General features: G+C 41.5%; 2 protein-coding genes across 2 annotated transcripts; one reads left to right on the top strand and one right to left on the bottom strand.

Annotated features, from left to right (window-relative positions):
- Window positions 1-1,226: 1,226 nt before the first annotated feature.
- Window positions 1,227-14,099, bottom strand: LOC134663408 (mitochondrial uncoupling protein Bmcp). Its single transcript, XM_063519775.1, has 7 exons — window positions 13,789-14,099; window positions 13,213-13,360; window positions 7,170-7,374; window positions 6,461-6,718; window positions 5,824-5,913; window positions 5,302-5,455; window positions 1,227-4,134 (listed from the first exon to the last, which is right to left on the bottom strand). The coding sequence occupies exons 1-6, from the start codon at window positions 13,850-13,852 to the stop codon at window positions 5,336-5,338; spliced, it is 885 nt and encodes a 294-aa protein (XP_063375845.1). The 5' UTR covers window positions 13,853-14,099; the 3' UTR covers window positions 1,227-4,134; window positions 5,302-5,335.
- A 1,710-nt stretch (window positions 14,100-15,809) lies between these two features.
- Window positions 15,810-18,054, top strand: LOC134663407 (CKLF-like MARVEL transmembrane domain-containing protein 3). The gene is made up of 4 exons (XM_063519773.1): window positions 15,810-15,931; window positions 16,790-16,925; window positions 17,192-17,449; window positions 17,861-18,054. Exons 2-4 carry the CDS (start codon window positions 16,800-16,802, stop codon window positions 17,945-17,947), a joined length of 471 nt encoding a protein of 156 aa, XP_063375843.1. The 5' UTR covers window positions 15,810-15,931; window positions 16,790-16,799; the 3' UTR covers window positions 17,948-18,054.
- The last annotated feature ends 4,417 nt before the right edge of the window (window positions 18,055-22,471 follow it).

Below are 22,471 nucleotides of genomic sequence, written 5' to 3'. Positions count from 1 at the left end.
CATAAGAATATTATGACCAATATCCAAAAGTTATTATGACTTTATATATGCTTTAAGTTTTCAAAATGATGATTTCCTTTCAAAACTGGATAGCTCGTGGAAATAAATAATGTAAGCAAGGTACACCAGGATACAACCAGGCAATAACCCTCGAAACCAAAACAATTCGAGCGAGCTCTCAATTGCAGCGGTCCTTGGGCGCTATAATAAATATTAAATTTTGTATCCTTAATAAATATGTTGTATGTAAAAAAAGGTCGAACGACCAGAGCGCTATTAAAAGGCGCTGTGTACTTTTTAAAAAGACAGGTGACAAGTATCACGAAGTCAGCTTACATTATTAGGTCACAATGCAGACATTACAAAATGGCTCATTGGCGATCAATTCTTTACCATAACAAACAATTTACGAGCAAGAATTCTGATGAAAAAAAAACCCATCCCATTGCATACCACCATCCATATAAGGAACCACTATCTCCATGACACAGAAAATTAATCAATAATGCCTAACAAATAAATATCATATTAACAGATTCAATAAAAGTAAACACATGTTAATGTAACAATGTATTCCATAACCATATAAGGAACATGTAATCTTAGAAATAAGCATGTAAGCAAATTGCATATCCAAATAGCATTAAGATTTTTATTACATTCATAATTTTAAGAACCAATATGTATACCATAGATATAAGTTCACTTAAGCAAAAAAATAATACTTGTTATATATTTTTTGTCTTTAAAAAAAAAAAAAAAAACGGGAAAGCTGTAGTGTAGTCAGATCATACACAGCTGCTATCAGCTGATACAGCTGATACTTGATGCCTATCTCCCATATATGTATTTACTACTTTATAGAACATAAAGTTAACGATGCCATAAACCTTGACTTACTGTAATTTACTATACAATGGTTAATGACCATTGCCATAACTTCCACTCGATTAAACCTGTTAAAACCTTAGTATATAAGGCCAGCGCTTTCTACCAATATATTCAGTATTTACTCGACTCTTGTGTTATCATTATAACCCCTGAACGCCGAACACTTCATATAGTATGAAGGTGCATAATTGTACAAGTCTATACATACATACATATATGTATACAATACATAGTATACTGTTTTACCGAACTAGCAAAAGCTTTTGTATATTTTTGCAGCTTATACTTACAACGCTCGAAATTTCATTTGTAAGTTAAGGTAAAAAAACAAAGGCTTAACAGTGTATATAATTTATTAAATTAATATTTTGGCTAATTCTTTGTACATTACGAGTTCACAATAATAATATACAGAAATATAAAAAAAAACACTACAAAATAGCACAGAGTCTGTTATCAAGTGTAGGTATATCGTCTACAAAACGAGAACCACTTATTTTAAAAAAGCGTCCGTTGTCAGAGAATATTTGGAGATGTTAAAATTCCTTCTCCTTCGGGTTTTGGGGTGATTGTGTCTAGGTACTCCTGTTCATTTATTTTTTAAATCATTTTTATTAACTTAGTTCTCCGTAGCTACCAGTTCGGTAGCTATCATAATACGAGTACGCCTCGATTTGTGTTAGATGCGTGTGAACAATCAAGAACATCGTCATCACTGAAGCACGTTAAAACCGTAAAACCCAAAGGACCAACACCTCACGTACATACCTATGTGTATATTTTGTGATAGTTGCTTATAGGTATTCGGCTCCACACAACCTATTCTCACGTTGATTTAGTTGAACTAGCAGCAACATATTCAAAAGTAAAGCTGTATGTATGTTCTATCTAATTCTACTATTGAACTGATATTTTGTTATAAGTAGGTTCATGATACCTAGTGTCTAAACTTGTAAAGTCCCTTCGATAGTACTTCAAACTATAAATGCGACCCTCACGGTACCCCCACACGGTACCCTCGCCGGACCTCAACCTGGCTTAACCGGCCATCACTAAAGTTTCTGTTATAAATTGTTATTTTTTTATTTTATTTAAAGCAGTGACATTTATCTCCTCTCCTCAGGACTCTTTATGATACAAATTAAATTAAATTAACTAAATTACGAGTTCAATCGTGTTTCCATCCCATCTACTTCATATTTACCTATTCAACTTTATGACTATCAGTGAACTTTAATTCAAAGCACTAAGGTTTTATAGAACCACCCGTGAACGTAATACTTCGCATCTTACAAGACTGATAGAAAGCACTACACGGCTTATTGGTACCATAAACATATATACATAATTATACATAACGATACATACATAAAAAAGTCCTACATTGAGATTATAAAATTGACTACTTACATTATAAGCTCAGCAAGTTTCACCAGCCGACAACATACATTTATACAAAAAAAAACCACCATATCCTAAAATGGATCTTATTATCGTTTTAACATTTCATCGACAAAACGCGCTTACAGATTTTTTTTCATCTTAAGGTTAACATATCCTTTTTAACCAAAAACCGTTTAGGTTTACATGGATAAAATAGTGGTCACAAAACATAAATCACATTATAGTGTACCTATGACTACCCTCTAAAGTCTAAAACATCAAATGTGCTCAGGACCAAAATCTAGGTACTTGTCAGTATGGTAAAACATTGGTAAAAGCAATAGTTGAATGAAAGGGACCCGACAGTGTTGTGTTAGCCGCCTGCCCCGCGTGCCGCTCGGCGGGACACGGCACGCGACCTCCCGTCGCATAATGGCCGGCTTCACAAACTCTAACATTCTACCAGTTTTGTAGCCGATTACTAGAATTGCTGTTACCTAAGGTACTTCACGGAACGGTGCCTTCTGAGGGCAAATGCACGAGTTACAATAAAAAAAATACTTACCATAAATGTGGTTAGTGAGTGTGATTGAAGATTTCCTTATTTTTGACACGATCATCAGACCATCTGACGACATATATGTAAATGGGACTATTTGTGGGAATATTTAAACGAAACATATCTTTTTTTAAACTTCAAAATATCGAAACATAAAAATCCTACAAAAATATAAAGAACCCAACGGATTCAGAAACCTTCACTTTGAAGTTGGTTAAAAACGACTAATAGTGTCAGTACCGGGAGGTATCAAGTGTCTCCCGCGGCTGACTGTTCTATCACTTCGTGATTTTAATATAGAGTTGTAAGTACTGAGGTTCTCTGGCACTAGGTACCCTTAATCTCAAGCGATATGTCAACGATTCACCTTACCTACCTACTATATACCTACCTAACAATAACTCACACAATCCCGCTACTATTCTAAGCTCGATAGGTACATATTTAATACTTTACATAAAAACAGTTACGCCCAGTTCCATTTTTGCAGTGAAAGTATCAATGTCAAACCTAAACAAAAAACGCATTTAACCGAAATCGGTAATGGTCTTGCAAATTGAAGACCAAAGTGATCCGTGACCTTGCCGTGACCAAAGTTTTGTACGTAACACTAAAAATCATCTCGATGACAACTGACAACGAATTAACAAATCGGCAAATCTCTTAAAGCGTTTGATAAGATAAGGAGAGGAATGAACCCCATATTACTCGTACATGTTATCTTTTACCGACCGTTGCTAGGACAATGATAATATTTCTACATTTACAAGCAATTTTTACGTTTGTGACGCCCCTAAAATTGTTTGCGGCCATACGCTTCGACAACTGCTTACCATCGGGCGAGAGGTACTACTTTATCAAAGTATCACTGACCGAGTAGACTGGTCCTTGGAGTAAAATCGTAGTGTTACAGCTTGTAACTATAGTTTTAAACCAGCATTGAACCGATTGTTTTAAAAACTTATCAAGAAATATTCTCACTCTAAAATAAGGAACTTTACAAAATGCTTAAAAATAAACTTTTGGCAGTTACGAATACAACAAATACCTAACTCTGTCAAACCGTTTCGTACTAAACCATTAAAAATACAAAGATTTTATTTTTGTATTTTTCCTTTGATTTTAATAACCTAGCGGACGTAGCGGCACTTGTACCAAGTAATCTTATACTACACCCTACACATAAAGTGGGTCAGCGGTGAAGGAAGCGTGTTGCCTCCTCACGCTCGCTGCTGATGATTTTCCTCTTCGGGCGTGGATGAAACCGCTTCTACGGCTACCGGCCGTGTCGATGGTGCCATCTGAAAAGATACATTTTTACTATCAATATTCATAATCATATATTTAATAATTCGTATTACAGGTCACAATATTATTTAAAAGAATTTATTTACAATGTGGAGACTACATTATTTTTACAACAGTTGTATTAGTCTTATTTAAAATAAGACTAATTTGGCTGTGGATTTGTCTTATTTCATTAATTTGGGAATTAAAACAGTAATAACTTTACGATTCATGGAAAAATATTGTAAATCAGAGGACCCACTTTTGACCCTTGCGATACCCTGAAGCCAATTTTGAATTGGATAACACTGCACCCTAATTACTACATTTGGCCTGTTTTTCACAGTAAAATGTCTATCTTGTCTATTTCCATACAATTAATTCGATTTGCAGAAGACTAAATGTGTACTTCCAAGAGTATTTGATTATTAACTTTGTCAATCACCTTCAAAAGATCAATGCATATTAACAAAGAGAATTTGAAATAGAGGAATATTGTCAAAGTAAATTATGTAGTCAGTCCATTTACTGCCACCTTTCGACACTAATGATTATTAGTTTTAGAAAGCCATTTTTGTCGGAAAATGGCAGTAAATGTACTGACTACATAATTTACTTTTACAATATTCCTCAATCCTAAATTCTCTTTGATATTACCAAATAATTTTAGTAAATATCAGGAGCATTGATAACCAAAATATTAAAAGTGATGATGAATATACCTACACTTCACTTACTTCTGTAGTTCGTTGCGATATAAGCAAATTCATTTATTCGTTCATAGAGTTCCATAGATAGAATATAAGAATATTATCTTCAAATAACACACAGACAAAACATCCTCCAGACTTAGCATAGTCGTGCTACCCCCTCAGCCACGCATTCGATAATTTAACTCCATGTTTGAGTCGAAAGTGCCTGTGTGTGACGTCCGTGTCTTTGAACGGATCAATCACGGCACGGAACTTCGCTCACCTCGTCCCGCGCACCCCCGCATTTTTGGCATCATCGGTTACATGAAATAATTGCTCTAAACTCGGTCTAGAGGATTCCTAGTCTATGAAATAACATAAAAAGAACAAGCAAGTGATTGTGACAATGAGATGTTTGTAGACTCTATGACATTTTAGTCTGAAATGAATGTTTAGTTTAATATATGTATTTCCAAGCCCTATTTGTACCTTGTATACTAGTAACCCGGGTCGGTGGGGTGGTTCAGTAGAACTGCTTGAGCTGCTCGTAGGAGAGGAAGAAGATGATGTTCCAGGGCCCCATGCGCAGCCACGTCGGCACGAAGCCCTTGTACAGCGCCAGGAAACCCTCACTGCGCACCGTCTGCGACAACACAAACTAATATGTGTTTCATTTTTAAAATGAGAAGGATTTATTCGAATAGCCAAGTATGAAAAAAAAATGCAAAGAATAATAAGAATTGCTATCGCAAATCTCAGTTATAGCCTAAAGCCCTCAACAGTGATCTTCAATCATTTTCGTTTTAGGACACCTATTAATGAGAGCAGCAGGTCTAAAGTCCAATCATAAATATTGACAAATGTGTTATGGTATGGTCCACTGGGGTAATTGCTACTTTGGGGTTATTGCGTCTATTTAAGTTAATTTTTAAACAACGTGTATGAGGTAAGTCAACAAAATCTGTTTACATTCTTGTTTTTCTTTAGATATTTGGTAATATTTAGTAATACCCGTAAAAAGCAGTCTATGGTGCCAGTGTATATCTTCTCGGACGGCTTGCTCACGTGGCCTTTCACTTTTCTTTGATTCATCATTCTCGTCTGAAATACCAAATAGAACAATTAACAATTACGACGAACTAATACGAATTATATGTGTTGTCGCGAAATTTGGTACAAAGGAATCACATTCCATCACAGTTGGCTCTCAAATGTCAAGTCAGCATATAGCCACGTGTATTTCATAATTACAAATGTCGGTCGCTACATTTTTTTAAACCCTTTCTATTGTAATATATTCAATTCCCTCATGTTTTACATAATAAATGTTTAATGTAATTTAAATATTTGATAACTGTATATTTATTATTTAAAATATGCTAGCCACACTGTAGCTTTCAATTTCATTCACATGAGCGTATCATATGTATTTGCGCCCTTAGCAGTGCGCGATATTATAGCGAGCTCGTTCGAGACTCACTCCGATGACATCTAACGGCGCGGCGGGCCGGCGCGGCGAACGGCGAGTGCCGCTAAACTAGCCGTAAACTTGACGCGAAGCGATTAACGGAGCATCTTCCCGCAGGCGAGGCGCCACGACGGAGATATTACAAGCGGGCGCGTCTCCCGCGTCGGCAGTTTCACTCACCCTGATGACGTCCAGCGGCGTACTGGCCACGGCGCTGCCCAAGCTGGCCAGCAAGCTCGAGGCGAAGTGGTTGAGAGGCGTGTCCCCCAAGCCGGGCGTGAACCGCCTCTTGCAGGCGTCGTACACGGGCAGCTCCACGGCGGCGATGACGGCGGCGCGCTGGCTGGTGGGGCCCACGCCGCGCCACAGCCCGCGCGCGCCCTCGCGCCGGTACATGTCCGCGAGGCACCGCGCCAGCGCGCGCTTCTCCGACCCCATCTGCCGGCCACACGTGTCTATAGATCTGTGCGATCGGCGACACTCTTAACTATCCATCGGTGGACCTTATGCCTTTCGTGATGAGGCTTACCGATGGAAAGTTAACGGTGTGGGCGATTGGCCATATTAGTGCGACCGACGGTTCTCTCTTTCTTTCTTCTTTGACGAGTGATACCTGAGCGTGTATGACATACTATTAGAAGTATTAGAACGAAATAAATTATTTTCAGAAAATATTTTAATTTTTTTTATTTCAAATAGAAACACTACTATGATATAAACCTGCCGAGATAGCAGAGGACGCGGGTTCGATTCCAGACCGGGGCACTGGAGACCTTGGTCACCGTTTCTAAATATATATATGATATTTATTTCAGTTTATGTATGACATGTGAGAGGACACGTCCACTCCGGCCAGCACACGATACGCGTAACGCGATGGAACAGTCACCTGCATGCGCACTTTGAGCACGTCGGTGGGGTTGGCGATGGCGCTGGAGAAGCCGCCCGCGAACGCCGCGCAGAAGGTGTTGGTGGGCAGGTGCTCGGCCGCGCCGCCATCCGCGCGCCGCGCCGCCAGCGCCGCCTTCAGCGAGTAGTACGTGCCGAACTTTATCGTGCCGTACGTCGCCTGCCGGAGAACCGCCGGCCATATCCTGGACCAACGAAACCTCTTACTAATTATGCCTATAGAAAAATACAAATTTATTTGGCCCTTTAAAAGTTTGGTCAGTTGATATATAAACTATAAAATACAAATAATTAGATAGAAGCTAGTCACAATGATACATTTCCACCCTAAGCATACTTAGATTGACAAACTACCAAATCTAAACTAAATGATAGAATAATTGGCTACAGATCGATCGATTAGAGATAAGGAAAATCACGCAATAATGACGTCAGACTAAAAGAAAACAGTCGTGACAAAACAAAAACAGCGTTGGTCGGTAATATAAACAAATATCCGTTGCACAGAAAACAAATTAGATAATTATCGTAAAAACACAAACTATCATTCATTATACTAGCCAACACTTGAATTGTACAACAGATCAACTTGATGACTGCGCAGTAGTCAGCCAGCGTAGTCAGTTACATTATACATATGTTGTTTTTGTCAACATTCCTGCAATTACGCATTTACGTTAAAAATAAATAGCTATCCGATTTGAGTACGCGCCAAAAACGGGAATATATGGGCCATGCACCGTCTGCCCCGAGTCCCAAGACGACGTCGACGCAAGGGCATTCGCGTTATTCGCAGTAAATACCTGCGCACATTTACAATCCACGACGGCGCAATCAAGAGGTTTGCCTCGGCAACAACAACAACAGCAACAGACAAGCATCAGACGAGACGAGCTGCATTCGTTAGTTCATCTCTATTTTTCCCCCTTAAAATTTCTCCTAATTTAGACAGTTAGGTCAAGTCACTGGCCTTTACGTCTATTGCAGACGATTTATGGTGTAGGACAATAAGGAAACGCAGGGCTGCACAGCATCTGCATTACCCTCTCGGCTTCACTGTCATATCCCACAGGAAAGGCGAGCCAATACACACAATAGGGACAGTTAGGTACATGTCTAAGCACTAAGCAGTTTGCGTCGACTTTGACGAGTTTGACGGCAAGTATATCTTGATCTCTACATCCATAGCAACCGTGTGTACCTAATCAAAACCGGGCAAGTATGAGTCGGACTCGCGCACGAAGGGTTCCGTACCATAATGCAAAAAAAAACGAAAAAAAAGCAAAAAAAAAACGGTCACCCATCAAAGTACTGACCACTCCCGACGTTGCTTAACTTTGATCAAAAACCGGGCAAGTGCGAGTCGGACTCGCGCACGAAGGGTTCCGTATCATAAGGCAAAAAAAAAGCAAAAGAAAAACGGTCACCCATCCAAGTACTGACCACTCCCGACGTCGCTTAACTTTGGTCAAAAATCACGTTTGTTGTATGGGAGCCCCATTTAAATCTTTATTTTGTTCTGTTTTTAGTATTTGTTGTTATAGCGGCAACAGAAATACATCATCTGTGAAAATTTCAACTGTCTAGCTATCACGGTTCGTGAGATACAGCCTGGTGACAGACGGACGGACGGACGGACGGACGGACAGCGAAGTCTTAGTAATAGGGTCCCGTTTTACCCTTTGGGTACGGAACCCTAAAAACAACGGTGCGCTCCGCACTAAATGTTCAGTGTAATTAACTACGTGTGTATAAATATTATCACGTGTTCTCGGCGTCGTGCCGTGCGTGCGTGATTGACAATAACAATCGACAAACAATAACATTACTATTTATTTACATCATACTATTGCATTCCGCTATACTATTACCATTACCACGTATCCTCCTCGTCTAAAGCAAAAACATCGTATGTCACTATGTCGTTTACATGCACATAACATAGGGCTCCTGGCACGATATTATTAGTACTTATAATATAATTACTAGTATATTAGGTACGTGTATAACGGCCTCCCGTAGAAGATACGTCAGTCGCTAGAGCGATAAGATAAATGCTATGGGAAAGTTTGCAGTAACGTGTGTCTACCCAGCTATTATTGTTAGGTAGGTATACGAGGAAAGTCCGTTTGTAGAACTGCTTAGAAAAAATGTTAGCTCAATCAATTTATCACTGAGAGCACAAGAAATTATGCTATTGTGAGATGAAACTCTTCGAAACTCGAAACTCTGTGAAAGTAACCCTTCTATGTTAGCTCTTTACGCCTAAATACTAATTCGATTAAATTTGGTATGGAGTTCACCTTAGTCACGAGGAAGAACATAAGATAGCTTTCATCGCGGAAACTATCTAATAATATAATATATATCTAAACGACGCGTAAATTCGCACAGTTGCACAGTGTTGCCGAAGTAGGTATGCACTTACGTCACGCGTTTTCAGGCGATTGTGCTTCTTATCAGTGGCCACTTGTGTTCTATTAGAACAGCATAAAAGATGGAGACTTAGGCCCTTTCGAAAGTGATGCGGCCACCGCGTCCACCTTCCGTTCCGTATCGTCTCGTTAATAGTTGTTAGTTGTGCGATAAGTGATAGGTTCGTCTACAATAAGATTTTATTTGACGAATCGTAGCTACGCACCAGTCGACGTCTAAGATATGATTACATATTTTGGCTTACTACTTACAAAGGAAATTATGCAAAAACCCATACAAACACTTTCTGAGCAACCGAGTAGTGAGGGCTTGGAACAAACTCCCCGAAGATGTGGTTTCAGCACAAAATGTGAACCAATTTAAAAATAAATTAGACAGACACATCAATACATCTACTTGTCAACGATAACTATTAATGATTACTGGATACAGGCAATATCAGTTGTCACAACTGCCTGCCTGCTTACACAATAATAATAATAATAAGCCCCCAGGGCAGCTTGTGGCGAGCTGAATGGGAAGTGACGTCCCTTGGGTCCCATACCCCCGAGAGTCGGTCAGGCCCCTCTCTCCGGCTTGCCTTCATTGGCCGGCTGGAGTGAACACTGAGCAGGGGCCGCAGGACTCTCACCTCTGGCTTGCCTTAACCGGCCGTCCAGAGTGGGGTGTCAGAGCTATATGCTCGCAGGGTGGAAGTGAAACATGCCTAAGACGCGAGTTGGCACAGTGGCTGCTTACAGCCACTGGGTAGAAAGCGGTGCACACCTCTCCACACCCTGAGCCGCTCACGCGATGTTGTCCCCTTGTCGCTCCGTGCGAGCGGCCGTTTTCGGGGACCCATATTGTGAGTTGGCGAGTCACCACCTGCCTATTTTTCGTGTTTTTATAACATATGATCAAGGCAGGTGCCATAGTTTCTTCCATAGTCAGTTACCAGTCCATTAGCATCTCAACCCAATAGCCCAGTTCTTTTTGTTCCTTTTTCTTGCAATAGTCCTACACTAACCGGGGCTTGTCCTTGGGTGCACTACTATAGCGCAAACAGGGGTAATCGTCGGTTAGTGTCACATCACACTTAGAGTAAATTGTCAATTTACAAGGGGCCTCTACGTGTTGGCTTCGGCCCCACGCACGCCTACCAAAAATCCGGGACCCCATGGTCCCGAGATTATGTAAATGACACACATAATAATAATAAAAAGTGTATCTTTGACGTTGATGTCGACTGTACGTAGGTATAATGCAATCAGCCAATCACAATAATGCAATCAGCCAATCACAATACATAAATGCATCATTATTAGTGGCATGCGACGTGCAGCAAATACGATAAGAGAGCAGACATGGTGGCTTTGTACATCAACACAATATTGTTTTGCAGGACTTACACTTTTTCTTTACTTTTTAATAAGGAGTGCCAAATTTACTCAAAAAGCTAACTATCGTTTAGAAGCCTATACGGAAGTTTCAAAACGTTGCTCTAGAAAATTGCCGCGTGATCTATTAGATAAAATTCAAAATTTCGCCTTCTAGGTTGTACATACGAAGTTTTGTTGTGGCAATCTTCAACGTTTTCTTCAATCTAAGAAAATTTATTTATACGTAATATATATTTATATACACCAACGCCAGGGAACGCCATACCTAACTAATCTAACTCCACATATCAGCGGGCCTTGACCACCGCCATGGTGAGCATAACCATGATAATGAGATAACCAGTCTTCAAACCCAACAAGGCAAAAATGATTGAATGACTCATCATCATCATAGTTTTGTAATATTTACCCACCAGACCATGCAAAGCAAAAAAATTAAAAAATGAGATAGCAACTGCAATAAAGTAAAGCTGGGACTCACCCACAGTACAGAGCCTTGACACCTTCCTGGCGACTGGTCTTGAGGAAGCAGTCCACCATACCCGAGTAGCGCAGCTCCACATGGCGTGGGTCAATCTGCTGCCCCTGGATCTGCAGGCGGGTCTTTGTTGTGTCAATAAAGTAAAGCTGGGACTCACCCACAGTACAGAGCCTTGACACCTTCCTGGCGACTGGTCTTGAGGAAGCAGTCCACCATACCCGAGTAGCGCAGCTCCACATGGTGCGGGTCAATCTGCTGCCCCTGGATCTGCAGGCGGGTCTTTGTTGTGTCAATAAAGTAAAGCTGGGACTCACCCACAGTACAGAGCCTTGACACCTTCCTGGCGACTGGTCTTGAGGAAGCAGTCCACCATACCCGAGTAGCGCAGCTCCACATGGTGCGGGTCAATCTGCTGCCCCTGGATCTGCAGGCGGGTCTTTGTTGTGTCAATAAAGTAAAGCAGGGACTCACCCACAGTACAGAGCCTTGACACCTTCCTGGCGACTGGTCTTGAGGAAGCAGTCCACCATACCCGAGTAGCGCAGCTCCACATGGCGTGGGTCAATCTGCTGCCCCTGGATCTGCAGGCGGGTCTTTGTTGTGTCAATAAAGTAAAGCTGGGACTCACCCACAGTACAGAGCCTTGACACCTTCCTGGCGACTGGTCTTGAGGAAGCAGTCCACCATACCCGAGTAGCGCAGCTCCACATGGTGCGGGTCAATCTGCTGCCCCTGGATCTGCAGGCGGGTCTTTGTTGTGTCAATAAAGTAAAGCAGGGACTCACCCACAGTACAGAGCCTTGACACCTTCCTGGCGACTGGTCTTGAGGAAGCAGTCCACCATACCCGAGTAGCGCAGCTCCACATGGCGTGGGTCAATCTGCTGCCCCTGGATCTGCAGGCGGGTCTTTGTTGTGTCAATAAAGTAAAGCTGGGACTCACCCACAGTACAGAGCCTTGACACCTTCCTGGCGACTGGTCTTGAGGAAGCAGTCCACCATACCCGAGTAGCGCAGCTCCACATGGTGCGGGTCAATCTGCTGCCCCTGGATCTGCAGGCGGGTCTTTGTTGTGTCAATAAAGTAAAGCTGGGACTCACCCACAGTACAGAGCCTTGACACCTTCCTGGCGACTGGTCTTGAGGAAGCAGTCCACCATACCCGAGTAGCGCAGCTCCACATGGTGCGGGTCAATCTGCTGCCCCTGGATCTGCAGGCGGGTCTTTGTTGTGTCAATAAAGTAAAGCTGGGACTCACCCACAGTACAGAGCCTTGACACCTTCCTGGCGACTGGTCTTGAGGAAGCAGTCCACCATACCCGAGTAGCGCAGCTCCACATGGTGCGGGTCAATCTGCTGCCCCTGGATCTGCAGGCGGGTCTTTGTTGTGTCAATAAAGTAAAGCTGGGACTCACCCACAGTACAGAGCCTTGACACCTTCCTGGCGACTGGTCTTGAGGAAGCAGTCCACCATACCCGAGTAGCGCAGCTCCACATGGCGTGGGTCAATCTGCTGCCCCTGGATCTGCAGGCGGGTCTTTGTTGTGTCAATAAAGTAAAGCTGGGACTCACCCACAGTACAGAGCCTTGACACCTTCCTGGCGACTGGTCTTGAGGAAGCAGTCCACCATACCCGAGTAGCGCAGCTCCACATGGCGTGGGTCAATCTGCTGCCCCTGGATCTGCAGGCGGGTCTTTGTTGTGTCAATAAAGTAAAGCTGGGACTCACCCACAGTACAGAGCCTTGACACCTTCCTGGCGACTGGTCTTGAGGAAGCAGTCCACCATGCCCGAGTAGCGCAGCTCCACATGGCGCGGGTCAATCTGCTGCCCCTGGATCTGCAGGCGGGTCTTTGTTGTGTCTATGGGGAACGTCCCTGCACAAACAATTCACTTTTACAATCAATCTCAACTAGGTACATGTAAGAATTGATAAAAAAATAATATTTTATAGTAACACCTACAGATAAATTTGTTTACACTTTTCCAACAAAGTGATATATAATTGAATTCATTATTCCATTATACCAAATACTATGCCAAACACAGCAAAGAAATTATTTGGTCACAATAGGTATCAGTAATCGGTACCGATTTTTTATGCAATTAGCTATTTTGTTCAATTTTATACATATACTACTGTTCTTAAGTACTTATACTGATTGAATAACTGAATTCCATTATTTAGCCTAATCTAATCTTATCTTGTTTATTCTCCGCCATGCGTAAAGATCGTGAAATTCAAATAGGAAAATGAAACATAGGTTAGATTCTTCATTTTAGCTAAATGACTAGATTTACTGACCAAATTCTGCAACGATCGACGCCAGACCGCCGTAGACAAACGGTCTCCAATCTCTATCTCCCATTAGATCCAAGCAGTAATACGATTTTAATTATTTAAGTGTTTATTCAATATTTTGCGAACACTAACGTCCGATTTAAAGTTACTCGGCCAAGTTATAGGAATTATAACTCTTTGTGTATTCGGCTGATGCAATGATAAATAATATTAATCATGGAAGGTTCAATTAATTTTCACTGCATACAAGATATAAAAGTTTAAAATTCGCACAAATACCTACGCGAGGTATCGTACGATACGGCACGTTTCGCCATAGCACGCCATAGACTAAATTAATTGTGACAGATGACAGCTAGAGTGTCACCCGGGTCCAAAGAATATAATACTCACTCCCGGGTCACCTGCGGGCAAAGAATATAATACTCACCCGCCGTCATTGATTGAGTTAAAAAAGTCAGATTATAATTCCGCAATTTCATAAAATTACATATTTTCGCTTATTCACTCTTACATAAGTATACGAGATATACTGCTCTTTTCAGCAGCGGAGTGAATATAATTTGCAAAAGGACTGTCTCATTTCAATCATAGGCAGAGAGAATCATACTATCTTTGTCTTACACTCGTACAAGCACCCAAAAGAAAAGGACGAGTATAGTTTTCGTGGTTCTTTTATAAGGCCAAGCGCGCACCACGACTTTTTGTCGCGCGATAATTTAGACGCATAAATGTAACGTATGTGTTTATATGGCAGTGCGCGCATATGCGACAAAAAAAATCGCAGCGATTTTAAAATTGTGATTTGTCACATTTTTCTGCGACTGCTCGCGACGCCATTGTCGCAAAGTGAATTGCAGCATACGGAGTTGTATGGCCCCGCGCGCACTGCGATAATAAAATCGCACCCCGGACCTCAGTCGGCATTCGGCATTTCACTTTCCAAGCGTCAACATATCGGAACCTGCTTCTCCAATGGAGTAACAAGATGAGACGCTAGATATTGACCGTTTAATTATAGAAATAGAAGGATCACCCTTGTGGTATAAATACTCAAAGTCATACAGCGATTGGATATTGTGTCACGACAAGCGACTGGTACGAAATCCATGTCGAGAATGAAGAAATCGAATGACTTTTTCATCGCAGTGCGCGCAGTGAATTTTCTGCGATATATTACAGCGCGATTCTAAAATCATGTCGCTAAAATTAAAATCGTGGTGCGCGCTTGGCCTAACTGCCGCTACAAAATCGTACTACATATTTGGCATATATCCGAACGCACAAAACATGAATGTCATGCTTCTGAACCTTCTGAAGTTCTAGTTTGACCAACAAGGGCCCAACGCTTTCTGTTCTATTTGACGGCGCAGCAACTAGCATCATTTCTCTCTCCTTGCTCTTTTAAAAATGCCGTTTGTCAAAAAAGGACAACCATACTGTTGACAATATGGACTTCAAATCCAAGTGTCTCCTTTTTAGGTGACCCAGGTTGTGCATGTGTGCGTAAAAACGTATATGTGTGCTCTTTTAGGGATGTGAAAAGTCGATTTTAATCATTTTATATATCGATAAACGCTACACAGCGGAACGAAATAGCGATTAATTGAAGCTTCAATATCTTCGTTAAACATAAACATAATTGAAATGCTAATGGATAATGAATATATTATAATATAATAAATAATTCCATTATTGCGGAACACCTATTTTAGTAGCTATTTATGTATTTTAATTTAATATCTGAACTTTCCCTTGGTTCCCTGCTGGGGTGTGACTATAAAATTGTGTTCTGATAACCACAATAAAGAATAAAAGCATTTTTGTTCATTTTAGGTATCGTTAAACCTTTGAAGTAAAATTAAAATTGCAAGAAATGTCGATAGTTTATCGATATGACTTTATCGACATGGCTACAGCAAAGTGGGCCGCTTTGTTAATCTTACACTAAATAAAAGTGGTCCCACTGACAGCTCGCTTGGAAGGTATCTGTATAGTTTGACCTCTGACTGACTTGTCAGTGTCAAATGATGACAACAAACCGTTCTAGTCTGAATCTCGGATTAGGCGCATAAATAGGGGATTATTTTCTTATTAAAGCAATCAATACCGATTTTATTTTTTCATCAGAAAACTCAAGTCACAGGTTTGTTCACCTATTATCTAATTGGCATATAGTTCTCGTAGAAACCGTTGGTCCGACAGATGTTGTTTACTTGTTTAGTTAAGCGTGGTACACTTTATTATATTTGCTTAATTAATTCATGAATACGTGAACATGATAGATCCCGTGGGTGACCGAACCGTGCTAGTTGTTCTGCAAGGCGTGCCTCAAGTATATGCGAATTATTTGGACAACGAACAATACCCGCCCGACCCATTGATATTAATCAATTAAACTTAATTGACTCGCTCATTTACCAAATACTTTTGTCATAAGAACCAATTATTTCCCCTGTTAGTGCCTGTATTAACACATATTTAAAAGAAAAGTAATAAACACATTGAAGAATTATTAATCAATTTCCAAAACAGTGTATTTAAGCTTGTAGGGCAAAGGCAACGCGCCTCACTCCACTAGGGTCGCAAGCGCCTAATAGGCTGCGGTGGCTGCTTGACATCAGGCGGGTCGCATGCTTGTCTTTCACTGACATGGTATAATAAAAACAGCATACTCTTATGCAATGGCCCTCTCTAACATAACAATTGTTGTGAGTGAAATTCTGTGTTTAGAAACACAAGACACACAAGTATGCTGTTGTTGTCGTTATGATAAACATAAACTTATGTTTTAATTATTATGTATTTGCATCACCTATAATAAAGTTAAAGGATTCTTCTTCTTGTGTCAAGGTTCCTTTCCTCATGGGATGCCCATTATGCAGCGGTGTTGACAACTTTGCCTGTCACATGGCATGGCAGGGCATGTTTGGGCACATTGTGCAGTGTGAGGAGTGTTACAAAGTGAGTATTAATTATAACAGAATGCAAACTTCTGTTCCAGGTAACCCAAGATGTATGATGTATATGCAAACAACTCACAGAGCCAACCAACCACCCCACCAGCCACAGAGAAGGTGCTCCGCTTTGACCGCGGGTACATCTCCTCCCTGCCTGGCATTCTCAAGGGAGTCCAGTTGGTAAGATGTATGATGTGTATCTGTGTGTGTGCAAGCATCCTGCAGGAAAAGAGGAAACCAGATTAATCCCAATACGGCATAGTTTCTCCTAAGTAACTTTCATTAAACTAGTGTAATGTATGTGACTACTGGTAACTGAACAGATCCCAGGCTCCCTTAGCATTAGTCTAAAGTTTGATATTAAGTTTTTTAGTATAACTTAGACACAATGTATAGTACAGCATAGTGTATTTAAATGACCAACTGCTTTATTTCTTACCTTTCAGTTATGTAATCTGATTGGTTTCATCTGCATAAAAGTGTCAAACATCTGGATCTCATCGATCCCCTACAACCTGCTGTACTGGATCTGTATGGTGATCACCACGTTCCTGTTGCTGTCCTACTCGTTCCACGTGGTGGAGAAGCACGACCGCTGGCCGTGGCTCAAGCTGGAGTTCTTCTACTGCTGTGCGGTCGTCTTGATCTACATCATCCTAGCAATCATTGCCACTGTCATCGGTGAGGGCGGGTATGCCGTCGGGGTGAGTTACACACATCTCATAATGATTTAAACTGCCGTTTTTGCGAATGAATATCAAAAGAACTGGACAAAGAATAGAAATAATCGCGTATGAAGCAGTCAAAAATTGGTCAGAATATAGGACCTGATCATTGTACCTATACCTATTGTGTCAACTGAGTGATACCTTATACCCCAGTAGGTATTCAAAATATTTATGTTGTTAATAAAGACCAATGAGAGTAGTTAGAAAAACTCGCATTCTTCCGACCCTAACTACCTACTGGGGTAAAGGGGCTCAGTTGACACGATAGGTACAATGATAAGGTCCTATTCGGACCAATTTTTGACTGATTTATGAGTTATGGAATAATTCTCCTATGTATATACCTTTCTGTTTGGGCATTATAGTGAGTGTTCTTGTTTGTTTCAGTTCTTCGGGTTCTGCGCGATCATCGCGTACGGCTTCGACGGCTTCCTCAAGTACAAGGCGTGGAAGCGCGGCCTGCCGCCGCAGTAGAACATCCACCACAACACACACACAACTATCTACATAGTATCTACAAGGCGTGGAAGTATTGCCTGCCGCCACAGTAGGACAGTCAGTCATCACACACACACAACTATCTAGGATAAGCTTAACACTTTATTTTGGAACTTATTATATTTCTATGTACTTATTTTTTTCTACTTATATCATCAATTCGTCACCAATCCCCGCCGGCCTCACCGTCACCGCTCCTAAAGCTTGAGTTATTGAACCTATTGACCGCCAATGACTGCTATAAGTAGAGGACAACTTCTTCTTCTCTGTCGTATAGCTAGTCTGTCAAGACAGAGCGGTCGTAGTCACGTTGCGGCGCGGCGTAGTAGAGGCGGACACAGTTCTTGGAACGATCTCGCGCCCTCTCTCCCTGTTGGCAGACTGTCTGGCACAGTCAGGTACGCGGTTACGGAGGACAACTCGTTATGTTTATACCTTTCCTGTATTGCTATTAAGTTTTGTATAAATAGTTGGCGGTTAAGAGCCGTGGAACCATTTGACGTCTCACGAGAAACACTATTTTTGCTACACAGAATTTACAGTAAGATGTTTTAAACGTTTGGTTTTTTATAACGTTAACTAAATCACTTCATAATCTTAAGGTACTTTTTTTTATTCACATTTGGTTTGGTCCTTATTTGTTTGTTGTAGTTATTTACGAACAACCGTTTTCTTTTCTTATAGCCATACTTTTAAATGTAAGTTATAACTTTTATAGGTTGGAGTTTAACATTTAAGTTACTTACTTATTAATTTATGATGTAAGTTGTATTCTATGAATGATCAATGCAAGTAATGTCCAATCCAATGTCAAAGTCAAGTCAAAAGTCAAGTCAAAAATACTTTATTCATGTAGGCCTAGTAACAAGCACTTATTTCTTTCTTTATTTAAATCACATGCATAAACTTACAGCTAAGGATGCCAAAACGCTTATGCGGTAGGGACAATACATACAACTAGATTCAAACACAGTCTAGAGATTAAAACATTACAACAAAACATAAACAATGAAATACGGTCAGGTTAAATCACAAACATTACATTAGTTACACATAAATTAAATTAAATTAAATGCAACAGAGGATAGGATGTCAAACTTAAACTTACACACATATATACATAATATATACAAAAATACCATTATTCATTCGTCAAATACACATTAATATAATTTAAGAATTTTCTTGTGAAGACACCGACACTATCGTAGTATACGTCAGCATCTTGTTTGATGTTAAAAAAGTCATTCAAAAGTGCCAGAGCTCTAGCAGTGGGAGCGTTCTGGGCCCGACGAGTACGAATCGCACCGCGCGCGAACAGAGGCCTTCGTCTGCGCACCCCACCCTCACCAGTGTCTTCCGCGATCAGTCGCGCCTGCGGTACAAACAAACCGATACGCTCTAAGACAGTTGGATTGTCGACCTTATTATTGAGCAGTTGGTAGTAGTGCACCGCAAGTAGGAGTTTGCGCCGTAACTCGAGCGTATCTAAGCCCACCATCCCTGTCACGAAAAGAGAAGGAAACAGAAAGGGATAGTACCCGTACTGCCTCTTGTAGAGAAATCTCGCAAATTTCCTTTGGATCCTCTCTAACATCAGAGTGTACTTTTTCTCACTTGGATCCCATACCGTGGACCCGAATTCCAATAGGCTACGTACGTAAGCATTGTACAAAACTTTGGGTATGAGTCTACTTTTAAACTGGGAGCTGACTCTCATTATAAAACCCAAAGTTTTGGTTGCACGCTTACAGATGGCAGTTATATGCGAACGGAAATTAAGCTCCCTGTCCATATTTATGCCTAGGTCACGTATTTCCTGCTCTCTTGCTATCTCGACGCCACTTAGATGGTAGGAAGAGTGAATCGGCGATTTGGCTCTTGTGAATGTAATGACTTTACATTTGCTTTCGTTGAAAAGCAGATGATTAGCCTTACTCCACTCAGCAACAGCGTTTATGTCTAGCTGTAATTTGTCACAGTCGCTAACATTTTCGACCTTTAAAAATATTTTAAGGTCATCGGCAAACATGAGACACCTCGCATACTTTGTGACTCTTGGTAAGTCGTTGATCATTATGAGGAACAACGTTGGGCCAAGAGTACTCCCTTGGCTCACTCCAGAACGCGTATAGAATGGCTGGGATTCGTGACCTGCAAGTCCTACATACTGTGATCGACTGCCAAGGTAATTCGCAAAAAAACGCAGAAGCTGGGGCACAAATCCCAGTTGGGCAAGCTTTTGCAATAGAATGTCGTTGTCGACTAAATCAAAAGCCTTTTTAAAGTCAAAATAGGCTGCGTCGACTTGCCTACGCGCATCAATGGCCCCCAGCACGTATTCCACAAAGGCTACGTGATTAGTCGTAGTAGATCTGCCTGTACGGAAGCCATGCTGCGAGTCATCGAGCAGTCCAGCTATTTGCCGACTTATTTGGTAATCAAGTATCGACTCGAATAACTTGCCGAAAACAGGTAAAACAGCAATTGGCCTGAAACTTGTTACATCCGGACCCAAACAAGAAGCAGAACCTCCCTTGGGCACAGGTGTAACTCTTGACACTTTCCAACGTCTAGGAAAGGAGGCTTGTTTCAAAGACAGGTTAAAAATGTGTAAGAGAGGTGCCTTCAGGACTGACATGCAGTCAATGGCCAGAAATGGGGGAACGGCATCGGGGCCGGCTGCAGATCGAGGTTTTAGTCTCTTAGTTGCACGAAGCAGCTCCCACTCCTCCACCCCATCGACAGCGATTCTTCTAACTCCGCCCACCCCCTTCACGCTCTGTGCTGCATCGTCCGCGTCCAGTCGCGGTATATCTGGTTGGAAAACAGAACTGAAGTATTCGGCAAAGGCTTCAGCTGCATCTTGGCCAGTTACGAGATTATCTTTATAGAAGAATTCTTTACACGATAATTTCCCCTTACGCTTTTTTTTCACGAATTGCCAGAATTTAGTCGGCTCATTCATGATATTGTCTTCTATATTTTTAAGGTATAGTTGATACGATTGGTCAGTCAAGGTTTTAACGTGCCCCCTGTAGTACCTGTACAGTTCTTTATTGCATACAGCACCAGTCTCTTTGAATTTTTTCAGATGGTAATACTTGAGCTGTATGTTTAAGATGATTTGTGGCGTGTACCAATCCGGGTAACTGTATTTACCTACACGATTTTTTTGTTGGTTTTTGTACGGAACAAACTTTAACATACACTCAGTTAACTTAGTGTAAAAAACCTCTGTAGCCTGTTCAGCCTCCTGGCAGTCATGTACTTCTACCCAATCTATATTAGTGATTGCGGCATATAGCGCACGAAGATCTGCCTTACGAAAATCCCACGCAGGCGAGGATAACTTCCCTTTAGACTGATGCTCAGAGGAGGGCGAGTGTGCATGTAGACGAGATGTTCGCACCAAGGTAAGATCGACCTCAAGCGGCGGGTGATAGGCGTCCATCGGGACCAAAGGCTCCACGTCACCAGATACACGAATGCTATCGGAGTCACGATCGAACAACACAAAATCAAGGAGGCCTCCATGCCGGTTAATAACATTATTGTATTGACGTAGCCTACCAAACTCCAGAAACAATTCGAATTGCACTCTTACATTATTCGAGCAGGAATTTAAATTGAAATCACCTACAATACAGATGTTCAATTCGGAGTGGTTGCAAAGTACATTCTCAAGACACGTTAGGACTCTAAGGTATTGATCATCCTTGTAGTTAGGTGGTAGGTACACCACGCAAAACAGATATTTTACATTTTTCCAGGTAATAATACATACTAACAATTCCATATCATCAGTGATGCCATCAATGTCCGTAACTAAGCGTATAGAATAGGAGCTGCGCACTGCGATAAGTACCCCTCCCCAGCCCACATCACCAGCACGGTCCTTGCGAATCACTGTATACTCTGAAGGAAACAGTTCAGCATCCTGTACTGAGCTATTCAGGAAAGTTTCCGTAAGCGCGATGACGTCACACGGACACAATAATAAATTATTAAAAAACAGTTGGGTTTTAGATCTAAGCCCACGTACATTCTGGTAAAAGATAGACACATGTTTCACATTGGAATTATTTTTTAGAATTTTGGTTTTTGGCACGAAAAAATTGGCGCCACGGTTTAACACAAATGTCTTTAGGCCAGTTTCCAGAGTCCAACACTATGTTTTCGAACTTCGGAGGAACACACAGCTTAAAAGAAGCATAATCACCTTTAGCTTTCAAGGCTTCCGCTGAGCAGCCCTCCTCACCACATATACGATCCAGGTGAGCTCGAACCTGTTCAGCGGTGGTTCCTTGCTTTAGGTAAAAGGCATGAATATAACGCGGTCTCACAGCAGCTTCCAGTAGTGCTTCGACAGGAGCTGTAGCTCCACACGCCAGACCCGCGGCGGAGGTGGACTTGCGTTGTCGACGACCACGAACCGGCTCCCAAACCCCCTCGTCAGCGTCGGTACCATCGTTATTCATAGGCGTGGCTGGAGTTTCA

This window comes from Cydia fagiglandana, chromosome 4 (assembly GCF_963556715.1).
Source record: "Cydia fagiglandana chromosome 4, ilCydFagi1.1, whole genome shotgun sequence".
Taxonomy (NCBI): Eukaryota; Metazoa; Arthropoda; class Insecta; order Lepidoptera; family Tortricidae; genus Cydia; species Cydia fagiglandana.
This window is presented reverse-complemented; position numbering and strand designations above follow the sequence as displayed.

Excerpts from the sequence above, each read along its gene's own strand:
- LOC134663408 (XM_063519775.1), bottom strand. The coding sequence starts at position 13,852 with ATGGGAGATAGAGATTGGAGACCGTTTGTCTACGGCGGTCTGGCGTCG. Across the intron at positions 7,375-13,212 it reads GTCAAGGCTCTGTACTGTGG|GATATGGCCGGCGGTTCTCC; the intron begins GTGAGTCCCAGC and ends TCGTTGGTCCAG. Across the intron at positions 5,914-6,460 it reads CGCCGCTGGACGTCATCAGG|ACGAGAATGATGAATCAAAG; the intron begins GTGAGTGAAACT and ends TTGGTATTTCAG.
- LOC134663407 (XM_063519773.1), top strand. The coding sequence starts at position 16,800 with ATGTATGATGTATATGCAAACAACTCACAGAGCCAACCAACCACCCCA. Across the intron at positions 16,926-17,191 it reads TTCTCAAGGGAGTCCAGTTG|TTATGTAATCTGATTGGTTT; the intron begins GTAAGATGTATG and ends CTTACCTTTCAG. Across the intron at positions 17,450-17,860 it reads AGGGCGGGTATGCCGTCGGG|TTCTTCGGGTTCTGCGCGAT; the intron begins GTGAGTTACACA and ends TGTTTGTTTCAG.